This window comes from Dendronephthya gigantea, unplaced genomic scaffold (assembly GCF_004324835.1).
Source record: "Dendronephthya gigantea isolate DGI-Jeju-01 unplaced genomic scaffold, DenGig_1.0 000004F, whole genome shotgun sequence".
Lineage (NCBI taxonomy): Eukaryota > Metazoa > Cnidaria > Anthozoa > Malacalcyonacea > Nephtheidae > Dendronephthya > Dendronephthya gigantea.
This window is the reverse complement of record NW_021163014.1, coordinates 1,960,795-1,983,997: the sequence shown is the minus strand read 5'-3', so window position 1 is coordinate 1,983,997 and position 23,203 is coordinate 1,960,795. Positions and strand designations below refer to the sequence as shown.

Below are 23,203 nucleotides of genomic sequence, written 5' to 3'. Positions count from 1 at the left end.
CAAATAAATGGTATATAAATATAGAAAGGACTCCGATTGAAGGTCTTTGGTCTGTACAATAAACAACACTATAAACATCAATTGTATTCAGTGCCTAAGCAGAATCTATTCAGTTGTATCGGTTTAACTTTTCCGAGACAAGTTATGCTACAAACTGAATATGAGAATTATAGATCCAAAATTTTACTTTATTCTTCAGCTTTTTTGCAATTAAAATTTTGGACCCCTGTAGTGTTTTTTGACCGAGTGCTATGACCAAGTCTATACAAATAGCACAGCAACTAAATAAGGTAAAGGTACAGAACCAAACAACAACAAATCATGTGAATGCGGATAGAGGCACGCGTTTCAACCAACTTTGGTCATGTCGTCAATGCTCGCTGGCTGAAAGGACATCCGACCAGATAACTGTAAGCCTCCGAACAGACAATTCTATCCATTGTTTGCAAAATGTAAAATCGTGTCGTACAGGGAGCATAGACGTTAGTCTATAGTTAACAAAAAGCCTTTTAAAACGAAGTCCAGTGCAAACGCTTGATGTTTTACAACGACGCATGCGCTCTGTATTACACGCACGCTTGCTAAATGTCTCCCACAAGCTACCCGAAACACAATAGTCACGGTAATATATACGAAGGCGTTACGTATATCTGATGAAAGAATGATGAAAGATCATTAGCGTCGTGTTTTGACTGTGACGGAAGCTACGAAAAACTCCGAAAAACTGACGACTGTATGGTGTGATACTAAATATCCGGGGGGGGAGGTCAAACAGCTAAAAGATGTAAGACTTTTGGCTGAATAATAATCAGTCGCTTGAATAATAATGAGTTGCTGAATAATAATTATACCCCGTGGCCGAGCGGAGGTCTACTATCTAGAACCCAAAAAATAAAAACAAAAAAAAAAAAAAAAATGCCCATTTTAAAGCTTGCTATGCTACGCATCGCAAGCAATTAAACTTTAATGACAAAAACATACATATTTGCATAATAAAGTCCTACCAGGTTCTAGGATAGATATTTGTAATTAATCAAACATTGACAACATGCCTTCATTAGGTTTATCATCTATAACAATACATTCAATATGGAAATCACATGCGAAAGATTATAGGTATTTTATATACTGCATAAACATAGTTACATAAACCAAAGATTATATTAATTTTTAACCTGGATATAGCTTAGTGCAGCATATTAGTTGGCCGGATGTTGTAAGATGTGGAATATTATCACTTTCTACATTATAACTATTTATTTAAAAATGCTATCAACTACTAAAGTTAACTAGGATATGATTGAAGTGAAAACCAGACTTATGCTTAATAAAACACTCCTGATGGTTCATTGATAAAATGGCAAATAAAAATTTCTTATGTATATATATGATTTATAGTTTAAGCACTTCTTGCAATTTATAATTATCTTTGTTTTGCTACCATGGCTCACATATGGAACTGGCATATCTACAAATATATTACAAAAAGCAAATCAGAGTAATATCTGGCCAGATCCATTTCTAAACAAATTCAAATTCAGCTCGGTCAGAGTAACACCTTCATAACAGTTGGATCTAATGGAAGGGAACCAAAAATAAATATGTGTAACTTTAAAAGAAATTTAAAAGATTGCACAGCATAGAAGCTAGAATTTGGTCAACTTCTCCCACATTTGACAATTCCTAACCATGAAGGGCTAAGTTTTAAAACAGTTGTTTTTGATAGTCTCTTGCATTCTGGCACTGACTGGTAACCCCTTCTCTAAGACTGATATAAAGATATCACTAGCAAGTTGCTTTGCTTGGACAAAGCCTACTTCTTCTAACACTGCAAGAATGGTAAGACAAAAGTAAAGAGGTGATGCATGGCAAGAAATGCAGGCCAACATGGCCGCCAAGCATGCGATACCGGTGCAATGCTTGCTCGTGGCAAGAGCCTTGCACCGGCATCTCAATTGCAAAAGCGTAGTAGTTGCTAACTACCGGAGTACCGGTAGTTGACTCATTTTTCATCAACTGTTCCTGGCTTGAATTTGAATTGTTTATAATTCTGCTCGAAATTAAGACCCTTTCAACGTCTTTTGGTTCGTGTTCAAAAATTGGTATCTGACCAGCACTGGTGCGTGTCATGGCTGGCATCGTATTTTTGAGTGGGACAAGTCAAGTTACCAAATTTGGGAAAGGTTTGTCAGAAAATGTTACCATACATGGCGGAGTACCCAAAGGAAGTAAATCAGGACCAGTTTCATTTATTCAGTGTATACAAAAATGGTCTACCATCAGTGTTGAAACAACCTGAAAGGAATGTTGATGAAGATTTGGGATGGATGACGATGATGTAATCACTATTTGTAATTGACACAACAATCTCCGAAATTATATAAAAAATCCTACGTCTAGTGATGACATTGGTATAATGCCACGAGAAATATATCTGAAGTTCTTCCCAAAGTTTTAAAGTCATATCGTGCAAGTTCTGATGAAATAAGAAACTTTTAAATCGTTGTTATCAGGCGAGTCCTCGAATATGGTGCGCAACGGTGTTGCATGGAAGAATAACAAACGACCAATGTAAAAAAATGAAAATATATACAAAAACTGAAAATGGTCTATAAATGCGATGACCACGAGAAAACTGCATATATAGAAAAGTAAAGTTAGGAAATCGACGAAATCGCATAATTATGTGTTGAATTAATCAGGGATAATTATATGACGAATGTGGACGAAAAATTGCAAAATGAAATTGCCACAAACACTGAGGTTGTTAGATCGAGGGAAACTAGATAAAACAGTCAATGTTCTATGCCAATGTTCAAATGTTCTATAATTATATACCAACATCCCCTAATTAAATCGCCATGTAGAGACAATGGACTAAGATATCGTCATCCCGCAATTACAGAGCTTGCTTATTCCTGTTCGCGACGCATACCGGCAAAGTCAAGATATAAGCAAACGAGATGAAGGTAGGTCACTATGTAATAATTTGCCCTGTAGATTTACACAAATGTTACCAAGAAACTGAGTCGAAACATTGGCCATCAGCGTTTTCAGACCCAGCTGAAATAAAGCCAATTTGTACAAATCTGACACTTGGATAGTTCAGCCGTTTTGCTAATGAAAGAAGCTGCCTTCTTTCTTCATGTACACTACCCTCTTTTAGTTTTCATTATACTCGGCACGGTCAGCAATCGGTTTGTCTTGGTAAGGTTGATATAAACCGTCATGTGTAGGCGTACTGTCTCTTAAAGCAACACTATCGCATCGTCTTCAACTTCCAATATTAACAATACATAATCCGGGATGAATTAGATATCCGAATGAAGTTGGCTGTCTAAGTTGTCGGAAGAACTTGACGACGTCGTTTCAGCGAAAAACGAACCAAAAAGTTTATACACAACAATATTTCTATATTTTAAAGCGTGTTTCTTGTTTACAAAATTAGCGTGTTCTCCAATGTACGCCACTTCCGGTGAAAAAAGGGCAACTATAGTTCCCAGTCGCAGCACCTCACGTTCAAACACGAAAAAAGCCAACTTTGAGGCCCGAAATGTACATGAAGATCAAATTTTTGTCTTATCAAATACATATATTGCAAATGTTCTTAAAATCGTCTGATCTATCTAAGTAGGTTATTTCCCTGAGGTTGATATTGGCACTTTTATCTTTTCAATTACAATGCAATACTGAGAAAAAAAGCAGTAATTTAGATGAATAATTTTTTGTTTATCATGCAAGTCATAATCTTAGATCTCCTGAGCGTTTAAAGATTTTAACAAGATCGAAACTGGATCACGCAGTTCTTGGTCCACTATAGTACGATCGCACTTCTATGCATGTATAAAGGCGCTACATTTTGCTCCCAGAAATCAATTTGTGTGCTTCTGAAAACTGAAAATTCGCGTCGCGTTGCCTCATCGCGTTTCGTCTGTTTCAATATTTACGCTACCTGCAGCACATGCTCCTCCTCAACCCACTCGATCTTGTGCCTAAAATATCAATTACCTGTCTGTTGTAAATAACACTAAGCGGTTGCATCCACGTCATGGATTAGACTGACGCAATTTAAACTCGCTATATTTTGAATGACCTTAGCCTGTGCCCCAGTCCATACACGGAAAAGTATGGACTGTGCATTAATCTCAAATTTCGCGTCCGAGCGCTTTCAAGCAAACGGGGAAAATTTATTCAAATTATGCGGAAAATATGTATAATTAACTAATATGCAAATCAACATGGCCGCCGCGCATGAAGGATCGCAAATTGAAGATGCTCTATTCGAAGAAGCTTTGGACTTCATTAAACATGTATTCCACATAAATGAATTATACCATGAGCAAATACAATTGATAAAAAGCTTTTGTAAAGGTAAAAATATATTTTTTAACGCTCCAACTGGGTATGGAAAGTCAATTGTTTTTCAATCACTTCCGTGGATATATGACATGGTTTATGAGCAAAGTATAGGATTTTCAACATTGATCGTTATTTCACCTCTGCAATCGTTAATGGAGGATCAATGCAATCGAATGAAAGAGATTGGAATCTCTTGTATATGCCTATATTCCAAAGAATCCTTGAACTCAATGGCAGAATACGAAACAATTTTAAAGGATGTGAAGGACGGTGTTTATTCGTTGGTATATGCTTCGCCTGAATGCATGCTTGGGAAAAACGAGTGGAGAAGAATTTTGTACAGTGAAGACTTTAGGGATCATTGCATTGGTGTGGCCTTTGATGAAGCACATATAATAGCACACTGGTAGGTATATGATATTAAAGTAAATTTGGCATCTTTGCCTACCCAGTACCCAGTTAAAAAGGTTCTGCATGTCCCACAAGTGTATGTGAGTGCAATGGTTTAATAATATACGATTATTTTTCTAACAGGGGATCAGATGTAACAGGAAAAAAGCCATTTCGAAAATGGTATGGGGAACTCCATGAGTTTAGATGTCTTTTAGCTGAAGAAGTAAAATTTGCTTTATTTACTGCTACTGCCACAAAACAAACAAAACATAAAGTTTTTGACATGTTAAATATTAGTGAATCAGAAACATTTTTTATTGAAAAAAACCCGGAAAGAGAAAATATTAGATACTGTGTTGAATATGTTGAAAATGACAAAGACTTTGAAGATATTTTTCATATCATCACATCTGAATTGCTGGAGAAAAAGGAAATGTGTTCTCGAAGACTCATATATACTCAAACGCGAAAACAATGTGCAAGCATTTATAATTTTTTTTCATCTGTACTAGAAGATAACATTTATATGAAAGATGAACAAAATCCTAGATTTCGACTAGTGGAAATGTTTCATGGTGGAACACCAGAAAGTGCAAAAAAGCATATTGTCAAGCAATTTGCTAATCCCGACAGTTGCCTGAGGGTGCTGATATGTACTGTTGCTTTTGGTATGGGGGTCAATTGTTGCAATGTTAACGAATCTATTCATTTTGGAGCTCCAAAAAACATAGAATGCTATATGCAAGAAAGTGGCAGGATTGGACGTGATGGTACAAGTAGTATCAGTAGAATACTATACAATGCAAAATTACTGAGAGGTTCTGAATCCCAAATGGTAAATTTTATTAAAGGATCCAGTTGTAGAAGACAAGGACTAACAAAGAATTTTGAAAATTATCAAGAAAAACAATTTACTGGTTGTCAATGTTGTGACAATTGTGCAAAGCTGTGCAACTGCTCCAAATCTTGCTGCAAGTGGACTATGATGATCTCAGCTACAAAGCAATTAACTGTTACTGCTGCTGATAAAAAAAAACGGGCTGTTTCAGACCAGCAAAAAACTGAGCTACACACACTCCTTCAAGAGTATAAAATAAACTTCACCAAGGATGCAACAATATCATTGTCAAGTGTTCAGAACGAATTCAGCAGTTTCCACATCAATCAGGTTTTAACAAACTGCGAATACCTGTTCACAACTGATGATATCACACATTATGTTGAGATCTGGCGTAAGGTCTATGCTCATGACATTTTAGTAATCCTAAATAAAGTTTTTAATGATATAAAGATCGAGGATATGTCATCACTTAATGTGCTAAAGTTGGATGAATCAATGGAAACTAGTTTCCATGATGAATGGCTTAGCATGAATGACTCTGTTAATGACAACTATTCATTTTGGGATTCCGACTTGCTACAATCCTTTGACTCAGTAGCTGATTGTTCTTACAATTTGACTGAATATGAGGAAACAAGTATGGATGCTTCAGAACAGTCCTCATTTTGTTAAAGTTGTATATAAATAGGGTTTATATATATTTATTTTATTTTGTATGAAATATATAAAATATATATACATATATATATGAAAATACTGAAATTGCAGCCAGGAGTAATCATTATATATAAGAGAAAAGGTTGACACTGGCTATAGAAACGTAAGACAACGTTTATTAAAAAAGTTAAAAGGCATTTCGGTTGAAAATCTTTAATGTTTTTCATTATGTTACAGGCCATCGCCATGTTCACACATGGAACTTTTGTGAATTATATTAACGTGCCTTTCTTTTCTTAACTGTGTCATCTTTGTGCTGGTTTATCCAGTCGTAAAAGTGGTGGAAATTGAAATCAGCAAGCATGCTTGGCTTGATATTTTTATACACAGCATATTTTCTTTTTGGTTGAGGAACTAAAGCTTTCGAATTCATGAGCTCTTCTACAATTTTTGCTTTATCATTTGAATCTGACCTTTTGTAATGTCGTCCAGATCTTTGTATAATCCCAGTGTAATCATCAAAATCTTCAAGCAAATTCTTAGTAAATCCCAGTGCCTTCATGTACCGCTGCAAAGTATTCTCGTTTGTCTGATTAGGACCAAGTTTTCTCTTTAGTAGTTTTACTATACGTATGTAATGTTCCATCGCTAAGTCAATTGGGATATTACCGCCAAGTCCCGATTTCTTCTTGACACTTCTATTCCAAATGAGTCGGTAGGATTCTCTAGCAGGCAACAAACAATTAACTTGGAACAAGAGATATAATCCCTCTAAGCAATACTTTCTACTCGAAGGACCGTCGGCTTTTAAATACAAAAGAAAAATTTTCCAACAACGTAGAATACGTGCGCCATCTCCCTCCGACACACCATCTTGAAAATTTTTTAGTAGCATAAGATACTCCAACAACGAACATTGATAGTTATACATATCGTCATCATTATTATCAATTGACAGGACTGCTTTCGCTTTTACTATGCCATGTGCTTTCTCCTCATGATCTCTCTTCCTCTTTCCGTTGAACCGAAACGTTTTTTTGCAAGAAGGTTCTTGGCATCTCAACTTTCCATCAGAGGTTGTTACCAAAGATAAACGTTCTTCTTCTAGGTCTTCTTTTACTTGTAACACGTGCGCAAAGGTCTTCTTTTGTAGAATAAACTCATCAACAACTTTAGCAGCTAAATCGCTCAGAAATCTTTTACGTTCTGGCTTTCCTAAGTTGCTCAATCCATGCGGGACAACAGATTCGTCTGGGTTTTCATCCATTCTTTCAATTCCTAGAACTGTTAGTGTTGCTGCTAGCACTCGCGATTCGAGTGATAAGCCTAGAAATTTCTTAGTAGCTGCATAATTTTTCTTCACTTCTGTTACAACATTGCGTCGATTGATGATGACTTTGTCGCTACCCAAAGTGCAACGATCGAGACATCCGCTCTTGTAAAAATGGTCCATGCAAAGCTAAATGAAGAAAAAGAAAACCCTCACATGAATCTCTATTTTTGGCCTTTGACAAAAAATTCAACTGTCACATGAGTAACGTACAGTATAATATATTTTACATACTTGCATGAATTTCATTTCCGAGTGAAAATCAGCAATTTCAAAATGAATGTCGTCGAATCTCTCTTGGGGCGTAAAGCCATTTACCAAATTAAATTGGGCATTCGCTCCTCGTTCCACAGATAGCTGATCACCAATCACTCCTTGCTTATTGTATATTCTTTTCTCATCATCACCAACAAAGACCTGATATTTTTGAAAGGTTGTTAATATTTCATTTATTCCATCCTTGTCGTTTTCGTCGGCAGGTAGTAAGTGAAGAAATGACTAAAGGACAAAAAAGACCTGTCAATGAAACATGGTAATAACAAACACGGTAATGCTTGCATGGCTTGCCAGTTTTGTCTTTAAAATAACAATTTATTTCAGTCCCTTCGATCACCCTCAAACTATCTACGTGAGACCTGGTAATATAAGGCAAACTTTACCAACAACCCGTGATAAGAAATGAATTGATTTTTGAATTTCTTTCCGTTGCTAATTGTCGTTTAAAGACAAGTCAAATGAAATGGAATTTTATAATATGGGGGCGGGGGGGGGGGGGTTGTAGTTTAGTAAACATACCATATCACATTTCTTTGCCATCTCCCTGGAATGTAAATGAATGATATGTTTAGTGACAACATCTTTGAGAGATTGTAGACACTCTATATCATTTGTAATAATTCTTTCCACCAAAACAATGTAATTGTCACGCTGAATGTGATGATCTTCTTGACTACACAAGAAATTGGCGTTGTCAAATTCCATCAGTGCTTGTTGAGGAGCTTCCATCCCCAAAGTGTTATTGTTCACACGGTTGGGCACAAACGAGACTGCACAATCATGGGTGTCAATGTTTTGATTTGCTTCCGTCATATTGTGCACCTTTATGTAAGTGTCGACGTTGTCAAAACATAGCTACAATACAATACAAAAAAATTAAATGAAGTGAAGATAATTATATATGGCAACAAATGTCTAATTTTCTAGATACCTATTGGCAAATACAATAGAAATGCAGTACCTTGTAACCCTTAGAAACAATTGTTTCCACAGGGTCTTTGGCAACATCAGTTTCTTCTGACATACATGTATTTGTGTTTTTCTGTATTGCTGGACTGGATTCTTAAAGGAAAAATGTTCACTCTCAGTAAAGAGATCATGCAAATTATAAATGTATACAAAGCAATAAATATTTATACTATACACTAAAAATTTTATCAGTCCAAATAGATTTGAATCTAACAACATACGAATGCATTGTTTCATCGCTGGTATAGCGAAATCAATCTCCAGGTCAGAGTGAAACTTGTCTTCAATAAGTGCAAGGCGTTGCTCCAATATTTTTTTTGATGCTTCAGACAAAGATGAATTCCCCTCATTATCAGTTTGGTCCTCATTTTCCTCAACACAGTGATCATTTTGTGATGGGAATTTTTCATGCAGACTTTGTTTTTCCAAATCCATCATTTCCATGATAGCATCATCATGACCATGACCAAACTCATCCAACTTTTTGTTGAAAAAAGTGTGTGAAACAGCAAGCCTCATTTGCTTTAAACGAATTAAGGTTGACTAAAATGAAAGTAGTTAAATAGCATCAGACTAATTTTCTAGAAAGTTTCTCAATACAAAAAAAAGGTTATGGTGACCTATAGTATTTCTCCATGTTGGATGAAAAACATTTTGATGAATTTCAAAAGGATGCCATAAATTTCAAAATTTACTGTATTTTTCATCCAAATAGCCATGTGACTCATTAATGCTAGTCACCTGTAAACTTTATTCAAATCAGGGTTGAAGGAACATTTTCGATATTAGGAGGCACCAATGTTTAAATTTTGAACATCTAGATAATCAGTATTCAGGGACAAAAAATACTTAAAAATTAGAGGGACCATCTTTACTGCTTCCCAGCTTTCTGCAATCTTGATTTAAAAGATATAAATAACAAAAGGCTTGATACAAAAAGCTTTAGGTGTTACGTACTTTTCATAAATGTATTAAGTACAATATATTTGTACTTACTGTGTATGATGAATGGTTAATTATCAATGAAATTAACAGCTGTACGGCTGTCATCCTCTGGGATCGATTTTTAAGGCATACGGATGCAGCAGTCACAATTGCTGTGGTTAAATAAATGTCTGTATCTTCTGCCCTAGAAGAAGACATTGATGCAGACTTTAAGATGCTCCAGAATATAGGACACCTTTCCTTCATTTCTGACTCTGCCTTTTCAAAACTGAATGACGATAGGTCTTCCTTGGATGTCCTTTTGAATATACTTCGAACATCCTTTTTGAAAAATTTCTTTTTTCTGTCATTCTCAGTGCCACAACCTTGATCTTTTCGTTTCTTAAATGGAAAAAGATTCCTTCTGCTCTTTGGCTCTGTGGCTTCTGATGTTTGCTCACTAACCGGGACCTTGACACTTTCTCTACACATACCCTGACACTCTTTATTCACCTCTTTTTCAATAAGTGGGATCAGTTGAGCCCTTATTAGTGGGTGTTTCAATGCAAATTTGGCCATGTTTTTATTTTGTGTTCTAAGTAAATATATTCCCATTTGTGTGAGGTCAGATGGGAGTTGTCTGTAGCGTTCACCAGTTGGCCAACATACATGAACAAACACAACTGTCTTCTCAGAGGTGTCGATCGCAAATGACATGTTTGTTTGGGTGGTTTTGTCTGTTTTCATTGTATCATACCGGTCCAGTGTTTTCTCGTGATTAACTCCACACAGGTTATTAGCAACATTCATCTCGCATGAATAACCAGCTTTTAAGTGAAGTTCATTCAGCTCTCTCTCTAGTTTATGCATTTTATCTCGCGCTTGAAACCAAGCCTTTAAACTGGCTTTACATTTTTGGCAAATATATGCCGAATTGCTTTGAACTTTAAAAGGCAACTGGACAATGAAGTCTATCGGCCGAAATTCGCTCGTGCCAGCAACTAGATTCATATCTTTCCTATTAACCAATTCACTTCCACAAATTTTACACGTCTTCATAATGTATATAATCGCAATAGCCTAGTTTAACGATTTAATCCTTTCCTTTGGCATAAAACTGGATACGTCTCTCTTTGCGCGGCGGCCATGTTGATTTGCATATTAGTTAATTATACATATTTTCCGCATAATTTGAATAAATTTTCCCCGTTTGCTTGAAAGCGCTCGGACGCGAAATTTGAGATTAATGCACAGTCCATACTTTTCCGTGTATGGACTGGGGCACAGGCTAGAATGACCTTGACTGCCCAACTTTGAAATATCTCGTCAAAAAAGTATTTTTCCGCGTTGACGAATGTCCGTATAGCAACCGAAAAATGTAGAGCTAGTTAATTATCGGGAACTCACAGCGAGCAAGCATCGAAGAAGTCAACATTTTAATGTTGGCTGGTCACTAACTTTAAGATCGATGCATCGCCATCTTATTTAGGCGTCGATTTTCCGAATAACCTCAAAGACTTAGCTACAAATTTACATTAGCGATAATTGGGGGGAGGGGGGAGGGTAACATATCCATCTATTCTTGTTATATATGAAATTAATAATATTGCACAACATGAATATATTAATGATATGAATATCGGCCATCTATTGCATGGTCTATCGCAGAGCTTATTCCTGTTCGCAACGCAGACAAATTAATTCAAGATATATAAGCAAACGAGTTGAAGGTAGGTCACTTCATGTAATAATACATTATTTTTCTATACAGGGTGAGTAAAAAAAACTGACACCTTTGAAATTCAAATTAGCTGTGAACTAATGGCTGGAATATGACAATTCCCATGTACAATCAACAAAAACGATTTGATAAAACTGTTCTTTTGTATGTACAGAGCTTAGAATGCATTTTAACTCCCAATGCATGGGAACAAACTTTATGTTTTAGGTTAATTAATATGATATGCTTTGTATACCTATGAAATATTTTAAGCAACTTCTATCACATTATTGCCGCTATCCGGCTAATTTGAATTTCAAAGGTGTCCGTTTTTTTTTACTCACCCTGTATATCGTACTTTGGCCTAATGTATGTTTGAAAGTCCGACGGGATCTGACCACGAAAAAACTGCAAATATAGAAAAGTAAAGTTAGAAAATCGACGAGATCGCATAATTATGTGTTGAATTAAGGAGGGATAATTATATGACGAATGTGGACGATAAATTGCAAAAGGAAATTGCCACAAAGACTGAGGATGTTAGATCGAGGGAAATGAGATAAAACAATCAATGTTCTATGCCAACGTTCAAATGTTCTATAATTATATAGCAACATCCCCCATTTAAATCGCTATGTAGAGACAATGGACTAAAAGATCTTCATTCCGCAATTACAGAGCTTGCTTATTCCTGTTCGCGACGCATACCATTAAAGTCAAGATATAAGCAAACGAGATGAAGGTAGGTCAATATGTAATAATTTGCTCTGTAGATTTACACAAATGTTAGCAAAAAACTGCGTCGAAACATTGGCCATCAGCGTTTTCAGACCCGGCTGAAATATAGCTAATTTGTACAAATCTGACACTTGGATAGTTCAGCCGTTTTGCGAATGAAAGAAGCTGCCTTCTTTCTTCATGTAGACTACCCTCTTTTAGTCTTCATTATACTCGGCACGGTCAGCAATCGGTTTGTCTTGGTAAGGTTGATATAAACCGTCATGTGTAGGCGTACTGTTTCTTGAAGCAACACTATCGCATAGTCTTCAACTCCCAATATTGGCAATACATGATCAGGGATGAATTAAATATCCGAATCAAGTTGGCTGTCTAAGTTGTCGGAAGAACTTGACGACGTCGTTTCAGCGAAAAACGAACCAAAAAGTTTATATACAACAAGATTTTGCACTTTATTGTCGCAATATTTCTATATTTTAAAGCGTGTTTTTTGTTTACAAAATTAGCGTGTTCTCCAATGTACGTCACTTCCGGTGAAAAAAGGGCAACTAGTTCCCACTCACAGCACCTCACGTTCAAACACGAAAAAAGCCAACTTTGAGGCCCGAAATGTACATGAAGATCAAATTTTTGTCTTATCAAATATATTGAAAATGTTCTTAAAATCGTCTGATCTATCTAAGTAGGTTATTTCCCTGAGGTTGATATTGGCCCTTTAATCTTTTCAATTACAATGCAATACTGAGAAAAATAGCAGTAATTTAGATGAATCATTTTTTATGATGCAAGTCTTAGTCTTAGATCTCCTGAGCGTTTATCGATTTTCACAAGATCGAAACTGGATCACGCAGTTCTTGGTCCACTATAGTACGATCCCACTTCTATGTATAAAGGCGCTACATTTTGCTCCCAGAAATCAATTTATGTGCTTCTGAAAACTAAAAATTCGCGTCGCGTTGCCGCATCGCGTCCGGTCTGTGTCGATATTTATGCTACCGGCAACACATGCTCCTCCTCCAAACCCACTTGATCTTGTGTCAAAAATATCAATTTTCTTTCTGTTGTAAATAACACTAAGCGGTCGCTTCCACGTCATGGATAAGACAAACGCAATTTAAACTCGCTATATTTTGAATGACTGTGACCGCCCAACTTTGAAATATCTCGTCAAAAAGGTATTTTTCCGCGTTGACGAATGTCCGTATAGCAACCGAAAAATGTAAAGCTAGTTAATTATCGGGAATGCACAATGAGCAAGCATCGAAGAAGTCAACATTTTAATGTTCCGAAAAATCGGCTGGTCACTAGCTTTAAGATCGATGCATCGCCATCTTATTTAGGCATCGATTTCCTGAATAACCTCAAAGACTTAGCTACAAATTTACATTGGCGATAATTGGGGGGAGGGGCACATATTCATATATTCTTGTTATATAAGAAATTAATAATATTGCACAACATGAATATAATAGTTATATGAATATTGGCCATCTATTGCATGGTCTATCGCGGAGCTTATTCCTGTTCATGACGCAGACAAATTAAGTCAAGATAATTATATAAGCAAACGAGTTGAAGGTAGGTCACTACATGTAATAATACATTATTTTTCTATATATCGTACTGAGCACTAATTTATGTTTAAAGGTCCTGCATGAACTTGATATTGACACACTATAAATATTATAAACAGTGCATGTACAACTATGATTATTTTCCATAGTGGATTTAGTTATTCCCGCGCTGTTGAGTTTTTAACACAATTGTGAGCAAGAAACTGCGTCGAAAAATTGGCCATCTGAGTTTTTAGACATTACATAATTTATAGTTAATTTGTATATTACTCAATAATTACGTTACATGTGATTGGCAAGAGTGTTAAAATGGCGCAGTATATCTGAACTGTTATGCATAAAAAAATGTACGAAAGGGAAGTGTGACACTGTCATGGTTCGTGCAACTCATGTGGCAGCTATATATACAACAACATCCCCTTTTATAAGTCTGTTCACACGTTACTATATATATCTTCTCTGATGCAATTCACTTCGGACGAATGAATTGTGCCATTGTCTGGTTGCGCATCCAATAGTATGATAATGTAACACATGAATATATGAACATGTGCTCCCGCAATTGTCGTATCCTGTACACACTTATTCTTTATATTTTTAATATTTTGTAGTGATGATTGCTTTCATAGCGACTCGACTTCTCTGTGGCCTAGTATTCACACTAGGTACGTAATTTTTGCTTCCTTTATTTCTTCTTGTACTTTGTTTGTGCATGAAATCAGAATCTAATATATATGGCCGCGATGTTGCGTTTAGTTTTTGGTCATTTTACCCACTGCTTTAAGGCAAATAACTGCGACATGTTGGCGCCTTTTTTAATCCGTTATGTAATTACATTAAACCATATTTTTTGTCAAGAATAAAAGCCCAACAAGACATCAAAGAAGGCGCATGAGTACAATCAACTTCATATGATTACAGCGCACTCACTAAAGTTGCGTAAATATATATCATGGGTATATAATTATTGCGTAAATATAACTTAGCACCAATGTCTTCAACCAGACAATCGTCAGCGTTCGCACCTGTATGTTCACACAATGCTAAGTTCCGTTGTGTAGTAATTTTGAACTGTAGAAATTTGGTCGATTATTTTGTATGTTAAATGGAAAAAGCGCGTGGGTTGAGTTGGGTCCACAATTTAGATTCGGAAGACGACATTTAATAAAGTTAGAGTGCTTCAAGGTTCTAAAGGAAATTGAAACACGTTCAGAAGTTTATCAAATTATTATTATTATTATTATATATTTGATTTCCCTTTAATGCTTAGCTCTTAAAAGTAAATTGCGTGCTTAAATATCGTTAACATAATTTAAATTCTTAACCTGTTATTCACATTTGATCGAGCAATCAATTTTGACATCACTGATTAATAATTATATAAAATTTATGAGACCTGGTATACACTGAATTATCGTAGTCAATCAGATTATGCATGATCGCAACATTCTCTCGAGTTATTTCAACATCGCGCCGACTTTCCGTTTAAAGATGTTATATATATAGTCTTCAGATTATGTCTTGCTTTGTATTTTGTGAAATTGTCAGATGGCATTGGTTTCTTATCTCGCTTGTACGTCTTATTAATTTATTTTGTCATAGACTCATAGTAAGTAAGCGTAACATCGAGTCCCTTTTTATCAGGATATTAAAGTATACTTCATTGTATGAACTGTAATATAAATCGGGACTTGTCTTTCTTCCTTTAATAAAGGCACCGCCACGTCTTCAACAACACCACGTAAACTCCTATTTTTTAATGAAAAAGTAGCTCATGAAATCAAATCAAACTTGAAATAGCGTTTTCATTGCAATACATTATTTTTCTCTTTTCTTGCAGATCCATGTGGTAATAACCATCTGTATACTCCTGCTACACTTAAAAGTCCTGTTTATCACAGTTTTTACTCTATAGACTGCAACTGGATTATTTCTGCCACCAATGGATCAAGGATTCTGTTAACGTTTTCATATTTTTCGGTAGGTTATAATTAGGTAACTCTTACAAAGCTTGACCCCACCAGTGGAATAAAACTTCCGTTTAATGTACTGAAATACGGCCAACAAATTTTATTTTTGTTTTACTTTTAGTCGCAAAGTCAGTCACGTTGTGATTATAATTATTTGGACGTTTATGATGGTGGCTCCTCGTATGCACAAAAACTTGGACGATATTGTGGAGACGAATCAAAACTAAGTCTGACATCATCTGGATCCCACCTCTTTATTGCATTCCACTCGGATGGTATTATACCAAAATTTTTTTTGAATTTCTCAAATACAGTTGGTAAGTTTTACTTACAAATTTAACGCTAATGGCGAACATTGAAAACGCATACATGTATAAACTGTCTGATTTTTTAATAATATAGCGAACTGTGTTCGATCATGCCCGCATCGATTATATCATTCACTAAATAGACAAAGCCATGCTGTTTTCATAGTAACCGGATTTATAAATTTTTTCTTATCTAAAGACGAGTCTGCATCTTTTAGCGTTTCAAAGGCCATTACATGTAACTGCACTATTAGTGTGTTGTCTTAATGCCGTTATATATACAACGCCTTCCAATGAAATTTGTCATTTTCCAAACTTTAAAATTCCGCCATAATTAGCCAAATTTTGCTAAATTCTGCGGAATTTGATTTTTTTCCGCAAAAATATCATTGAATTACTAAATCCAGCGGACTTCACTGTCAGTTTCATCATAAAAGTCATTTTTTTGCGGATATATGTTAAAATTTCGTTGGTGAAAAAGCCTATTTCTCGCGGACTAAGAAAACTGTGCCCTCGTTTTTACTGTTTTTCGAAAATCTTAGCGGAGTGAACCAACTATGGCTCCAAAATCAATAAAAAGCGAGAAAATCTGAGGAAAAGTTAGTACTTACGAAAACTATACTTACCAGTAGAATTTTTACAAATACACAAGGGTGTCCGAATTTCGGAAACCCCTATATCTCGATGCGAGAGACATATAGGGGTGTCCAAATTTCGGAAACCCTTATATCTCAATGTGAGAGACAAATAGGGGTGTCCGAATTTCGGAAACCCTATATCTCAATTTGAGAGACAAATAGGGGTGTCCGAATTTCGGAAACCCTTATATCTCAATGTGAGAGACATATAGGGGTGTCCGAATTTCGGAAACCCTTATATCTCAATGCGAGAGACATATAAGGGTGTCCGAATTTCGGAAACCCCTATATCTCAATGTGAGAGACATATTGGGGTGTCCGAATTTCGGAAACCCTATATCACAATGCGAGAGACAAATAGGGGTGTCCGAATTTCGGAACCCTTATATCTAAATGTGAGAGACATATAAGGGTGTCCGAATTTCGGAAACCCCTAGCTATATCTCAACGTGAGAGACATATAGGGGTGCCCGAGTAACGTAGTGCACTGTATCTACAATGGGTTAATATAAAAGCTCAAAACAATGCAGTCCATACTTAGGGAGTTTTTATTATTCATATCAGTGATTATTCCTGAAGATAAATGAGTCATTTGAATGTTGGCATACATTTTAGTTAGCATGCGATAATGATATTGAGGGTAATATTCTCCAATGGTTCTGCACTTAAAAATTTAGCATCTTGCGTCTGTATAATTATAGGTACAAGCGTAGAAAATATTTTGTTTTTTAAATTAATCCAGACCCTTAGCCCTTTTAGCTTCCTCCCGATACCACCGTTTTAAATATTTTCTGGTATTTTCTTGGAGATGTCTGTTATCGTCAAGTTCGAACGAGCAGAGAATGACTGAATCTTTTAGAAGAGTGTCTGTCCAAGGTATTTCACCATCTTTGCTCGTAACCATAAAGGGTTGCCAGGTCGTGGTATATGTACCTTTCCAGTAATGCAACTTGAATTCAAAACTTCACAAACCAGTCTCGAGCTAATTCCTCCGAATCATTTTTTACTGAAATATGCGCAAAGAAAATATCTTAGTCCTATTGAAAATTTTGACATATTTTGAGAGTTTTAAAATATTACTAAAAGTTTAGTTTGGCGCGACTGATAGCGTATAAATTATCCGTTTTGTCATTTTAATGAATTTTGGCATTTTGATTTGAATTAAAGATTTTATGTTTATCATGGTGTCCCTGAACTACATGCATTTATCCGCACCCTTTATATGTATAAAATATCCAGTTCTGGGTTTAATCATATAGTGTTAGCTGTTGTTGGTGACACATTTTAGCTTTGTATGTATTGGCGGAAAAACTGCATGTCATCATCGAATTGCAAGTTGACATGCATTAGCAGTGCTTAGATATATACAGCCCCGATTGTTTTATTTTACTTTAAAAATCTAAGCGCGCTTCGCCCGTAATGGAAAAACGCCTTATCCTAAAATCGAAAGTATCCATTCTCATTTACATGGGTATGGTGTTCCATTTATCCCCACGTGTGTCTTTAAAATAATTAATTTAAATGAGTACTCTAGCATGTATGAAGTTATGTGCCAATATAACCAGGGAGCAGCGTGGCAGGGTCTTCAAACGTATAATTCCACCCGAAGTAAAGACCCTTTGAACTTTAGAACTTGATCGAGTGCCAAAGATCATAAAAATCCGCTTAATATTCACTTAAATATTCATGAATATATTGGTGATTGCGTTTTTTTACAGCCTGTAATTCATTGGTTTATATATTTAACAATCTTTACGCCTTTCTGGTCTTGGGGAACAAAATTATAATCTAACATATTGATTCACGCACAAACAAGCGCCGGGAATAATGTAACTGTAAATCCTCAGTGACCAGATATTTTAATTGTTGAGCGCACGCAAAGTCGGCTTGGTATATGAAAATTTGCAGAATGGTGTCTGACTCAGGATACAGAAGTATTATTATCGCGTGATAAAATCACTTGCAAAATATCATAAAAATTTATCGCTTACCACTGCTATCGGTTGAATCGTATTGTAAAGCTCTCTAGACTTTTTTTGGGCTCCTACTTGGTACATATGCTAACGGCGTATCGTGTGGCAAACGATTACACGAAAGATCTAAAATCAAATAACAAAAATTTGCATTCTTATTTCACATAATAGAGCACAAATTAAGAAATCGCTCTGAAACCTGAAACCAAATTTTCACTCAAAAACCAAATATGATAAAATATATAGCAATCGCCAATGCCTTTCTATTTAGATTAGTTTCATATAAGATCATAAAGGATCATAAAGGATCTATTTGCGTCGCTACTTAACCCAACAGAAAATGGTGAAGAAAATTCTTCGGGCAGATCTGTACTAGTTGGGATTGATGAAGGAGAAGCTTCAAGTGAGTTTGAAACTGTATACATAAGATAGGGAAAAAAAATTAAAAGTATATGTATAATTATATGGCATTATTAATTCATGATGCTCTTACTTTTTGCCTCTGAATCATGAGAGGAGATGATTTTTCACTGTCACTAAATCTTATATCAAAACCGGGTGAGCTGCTGGTGGCTGACGCTGGTCCTTTCTTATTCGTAGATAACAAAGACAATGCTGGTGATATTGGTTCATATATATATATATATATATATATATATATATATATATATATATATATATATATATATATATATATATATATATATATATATATCAGTAAATTGCGCCGAAGCTCGAAGGTGATTCCTTGTTGTCTGACAACCTGTTTTATTTTTCAGTCCACTGATTGGATTAGGATATTCCTATTAATTAACTCTCTGACAACGGAAAAAACTTTTCTTTGTTATTGGTTGAGTTTACCGCTTTGACCAGGTGTAATGTTCATATAATATACTTCGCACGCGCGCTCTTCCCACATCCAACATATTGAGCTTCAATTGTCAATGCCAGTAGTTTTGTGAGGGAGTTTATATATATAGATATGCCACAAATGAAAAAGTGGTCGGTTCGCGTAAGGCAAGGAAAGGCGTATGTATATGTTGCTGGAAAGCCGCTAGCAAAGACAGGCGTCGAGTATCATCAGTGCTGCCGGCGTGAAAAATGAGGATAATAAGCCTCTCAATTAAGGTATGTATTAAGTTTCGATATTTTGAAACCTTTTTGATATTAGCTAGCTTTAGGCTTGTCGGATTTATAGTAGGTAGAAAGAAAAAACCCTCCTTTTTAAGAGCAAAGCTATAGGCTGGAAGAAAAATATAGCATATATAAAGGCTTTATTTAAAGGCATGCTATGCACATGTATATATAGTTATATGTGTGATCAAATTGCTTGAGACTGTCGTTATCTATATTTGGTTACCGCTGAAATTCCATTTTCGCGCTGCGTTTTCATTTTGTTTCATTGGCGCTTCGTATATGATCCCTGTTTGCCCGAGAAAAAACGAAGTAGGCATGTCATTATTTATAGGGATTGAATAAAATGACAATGTCGGTGTCGTAGTACGAGTAAAGTACGAGTATGCAGCTGAATGTATGCAGTAGCGTAGGCAGCCCGACGATTTGTCATGCTATGCTAATATTTTGGTGTTCATTGACTGTGAAAACAATGAATTTATAAAGGCAGGAATAATTATAATAACTTGAAATTTAGATAGCGGGACAAAATCTTTAGGCTGGCTACGCCACTGCATGTATGTGATCAATGTATATAAACACTCTCCTTATTATACAAGACCCTTGTCCCGGCGAGACTGTTTTGATACCAATAAAGTACTATATATAAATTAATAAATGCCTTTTATATAGCCTTGCGCTTAAGCGATATGCATACAGGCAATGCGTGAATGCCATGAAAACACAAATTTAGGTTTTTGTGGGCAAAAGGGGAACGTCATGAGTATTGAAAAGTTTTTTGTAAATTAAGGGGCGTAAAAAATAAATTTAAACAGATGATAGTTAGTAATTTGTTAGGCAACCGCCAACCATGTGGTGTGTGTTCCTGATTGTTCCAGTTTGTGGAGTATATATCCACAATCAAGCGTGATTTTTGGCACTTCACTTGATGCACGTAAATTTTAGAGGTTTCGATGCACGTAAAAGCGTAGCCTGCCGGGGACCTATAGTTGACTCATTTTGCTTTAATTTGAATTTGAAGTGTGTATAATTTCACTCGCAATTTCCTGTTATTTTGACAAACACAAGCAGAGCGACTGGCCTCCTTCTGTCCAAACAATGCAGAAAATGTTACTGTGTACGCAATTCATGTAGCAGAATACTGTAGCTAATGGTTAATCGTTGTCCTTTTTCACTCTGTAGGGAATATATTAGCAGGCATGAACGAGACTGTTGAAGGACTTGAAGCATTTGTTGTCTTCATGCATGCTTCGGTATCTGGGCGAATTCTGCCAGAACACTTCAACTTCACGTTTGGCAAGGTCCCAAACTTCATTTGTGTCAATTCGGCAAACAGAGAATTTGAGACATGTTTGCGGCTGGTAGAAATGTTCAGTCACTCGGGTGACTGGATATTGGATGTTAATTTACCCGAAGGTATATATAATACGTTATATATATGTAAATAATATAATACGTTTCCCGCCTGGTACAGTATTGAACATTTATTATCATCTTTGTCAAATCTTTTTCTTGCAGCTGGCGGTGTTGCAGCAGTCACGATCAAACGCAATTGCCTCATTCTGGTAAAAACAGAAGAGGAGGAACGAGAGGCCAGGCGAAAGTTGAAAGAACTTTAGAACCTATAAATCTATATATATATTATATATCTTCATTGTGTGCTGGGTATTCCCGGCTCTACGTGCGAAAACATACAATAACGAAAATTTAATTAAGACAACTTACTTTTTAAATTGTCAGAATATTCCTTTGCAATTTACAAAATATACTTCTAAATTGGTTTCACTTGACCATTGCCCATTCGACTTGCGTAGAGAATATAACCCGAATAATTGTAGATACAATGCACTGCGTAACTCGGACACCCCTATATGTCTCTCGCATTGAGATATAAGGGTTTCCGAAATTCGGACACCCCAATATGTCTCTCACATTGAGATATAAGGGTTTCCGAAATTCGGACACCCCTATATGTCTCTCACATTGAGATATAGGGGTTTCCGAAATTCGGACACCCTTATATGTCTCTCACATTGAGATACAGGGGTTTCCGAAATTCGGACACCCTTATATGTCTTTCACATTGAGATATAGGGGTTTCCGAAATTCGGACACCCCTATATTTCTCTAGAATTGAGATACAGGGGTTTCCGAAATTCGGACACCCTTATATGTCTCTTGTATTGAGAGACAGGGGTTTCCGAAATTCGGACACCCTTATATGTCTCTCACATTGAGATATATAGAGTTTCCGAAATTCGGACACCCCAATATATCTCTCAAATTGAGATATAGGGGTTTCCGAAATTCGGACATCCCGCCTATCTGTTTGAAACCGACTGACAGTGGAATCCTTATACCTCTAAGACAAAAATCCTTTTTATGCGGACAGTGGAGTTGTGTCCGCAAAAAAAGCTATTTTTAAAAAAAAAATTTAAAAATCCGCAGAATTTTGTTAATTTCGCTAATATATGCGGAAAATTACAAGTTTGGAAATGTTCAAAATTCTTTGGAACACGTTATACGATTTACAGGTAGAAACGTTATATAATCTGTATAATATATAATAATTACACTTTCAAGACTCCGGCATTGCATTATATTGCCAAATTAATCCACAAATCTTCAAAGATCATTGGTCGTTGTAACAACTGCCTGTGAGGAATTTCCTTTAACTAAGATTAACACCTTAAGGTGGTACAACACAAGAAGATAATTTCCATATTGATTTATGAAATTTGAAATATTGAAAAAATATGTTGAAGTCGAAATGTCAGATTCACGTGATAAGTTCGCTTCAGCAGTCTTTTCGGGGTTTAGATACACGTCAGAAAAGAAAGAAATTTTTTGCGCAATCCTACCGAAGTTAATTTGAGTATATTGCGGCAAAAACTCTCCCTCTGTTCTACCATAAAACGAAGCTCTCAAACGACTAAAGCATACTTGGCACACTGGTGTCTGTGCTGTTGACTAGACGCTAAAAAACAGATATTAAGTATTTAAGATATAAGAGAAAACATACTCCGAAAATAAACATCTTCTAAACCCAAGATATGAGTTGTTAAAAACAAGACACAATATTCAAGGTGATATTTCGACTCTATTTCAAAGTCATTGTCAAACCTAACTATTTACAAGCAAGCTGCGATCTTTATGCAAATATGTCAGGAAGTAACGATGACGTAAAACAGCGAGTTAATAAGAAATACGAGAACATGGCATCACGAGATATTTGCATGCATATGGTGATACAGTCTAAGGAAAGACTATAAGTTCCTTTGATGCCTTTAAGCCGCTATTGAGTTCTGGCTTTTTAAATTTTATATGCAGTGCCTCGAGGAACAACAACAGATTAGAGTTTGTGTGGTAGACAACAATACTCCAGTCTCTCTACCACAA

At 35.9% G+C, this 23,203-nt stretch overlaps 4 protein-coding genes and 1 long non-coding RNA gene across 6 annotated transcripts; 3 read left to right on the top strand and 2 right to left on the bottom strand.

The window, feature by feature from the left end:
• The first annotated feature begins 4,238 nt into the window (after positions 1–4,238).
• On the top strand, positions 4,239–5,630 carry LOC114544809 (probable ATP-dependent DNA helicase RecQ). The gene is made up of 3 exons (XM_028563326.1): positions 4,239–4,765; positions 4,894–5,395; positions 5,604–5,630. Exons 1-3 carry the CDS (start codon positions 4,239–4,241, stop codon positions 5,628–5,630), a joined length of 1,056 nt encoding a protein of 351 aa, XP_028419127.1.
• An 827-nt stretch (positions 5,631–6,457) lies between these two features.
• Positions 6,458–8,447, bottom strand: LOC114515642. Its single transcript, XM_028534940.1, has 3 exons — positions 8,376–8,447; positions 7,815–8,078; positions 6,458–7,709 (listed from the first exon to the last, which is right to left on the bottom strand). Exons 1-3 carry the CDS (start codon positions 8,394–8,396, stop codon positions 6,528–6,530), a joined length of 1,467 nt encoding a protein of 488 aa, XP_028390741.1. The 5' UTR covers positions 8,397–8,447; the 3' UTR covers positions 6,458–6,527.
• Positions 8,448–12,165: 3,718 nt separating this feature from the next.
• LOC114515650 (tolloid-like protein 1) lies at positions 12,166–16,141 on the top strand. 2 transcript variants are annotated; one of them, XM_028534950.1, is made up of 4 exons: positions 12,166–12,211; positions 14,393–14,446; positions 15,622–15,761; positions 15,873–16,141. In XM_028534950.1, exons 2-4 carry the CDS (start codon positions 14,395–14,397, stop codon positions 16,089–16,091), a joined length of 411 nt encoding a protein of 136 aa, XP_028390751.1. In that variant the 5' UTR covers positions 12,166–12,211; positions 14,393–14,394; the 3' UTR covers positions 16,092–16,141. The 2 variants fall into 2 exon arrangements, with proteins under 2 accessions (XP_028390751.1, XP_028390752.1); XM_028534951.1 differs by lacking the exon at positions 12,166–12,211 and having other exon boundaries at positions 14,330–14,446.
• Positions 16,142–17,024: 883 nt separating this feature from the next.
• LOC114515652 lies at positions 17,025–19,310 on the bottom strand. Its single transcript, XR_003686214.1, has 3 exons — positions 19,164–19,310; positions 18,689–18,796; positions 17,025–17,703 (listed from the first exon to the last, which is right to left on the bottom strand). It is a non-coding gene; the product is annotated as an uncharacterized LOC114515652 (long non-coding RNA).
• Positions 19,311–19,440: 130 nt separating this feature from the next.
• On the top strand, positions 19,441–21,516 carry LOC114515651. Its single transcript, XM_028534952.1, has 3 exons — positions 19,441–19,798; positions 20,987–21,220; positions 21,323–21,516. Exons 2-3 carry the CDS (start codon positions 21,004–21,006, stop codon positions 21,421–21,423), a joined length of 318 nt encoding a protein of 105 aa, XP_028390753.1. The 5' UTR covers positions 19,441–19,798; positions 20,987–21,003; the 3' UTR covers positions 21,424–21,516.
• Positions 21,517–23,203: the final 1,687 nt, after the last annotated feature.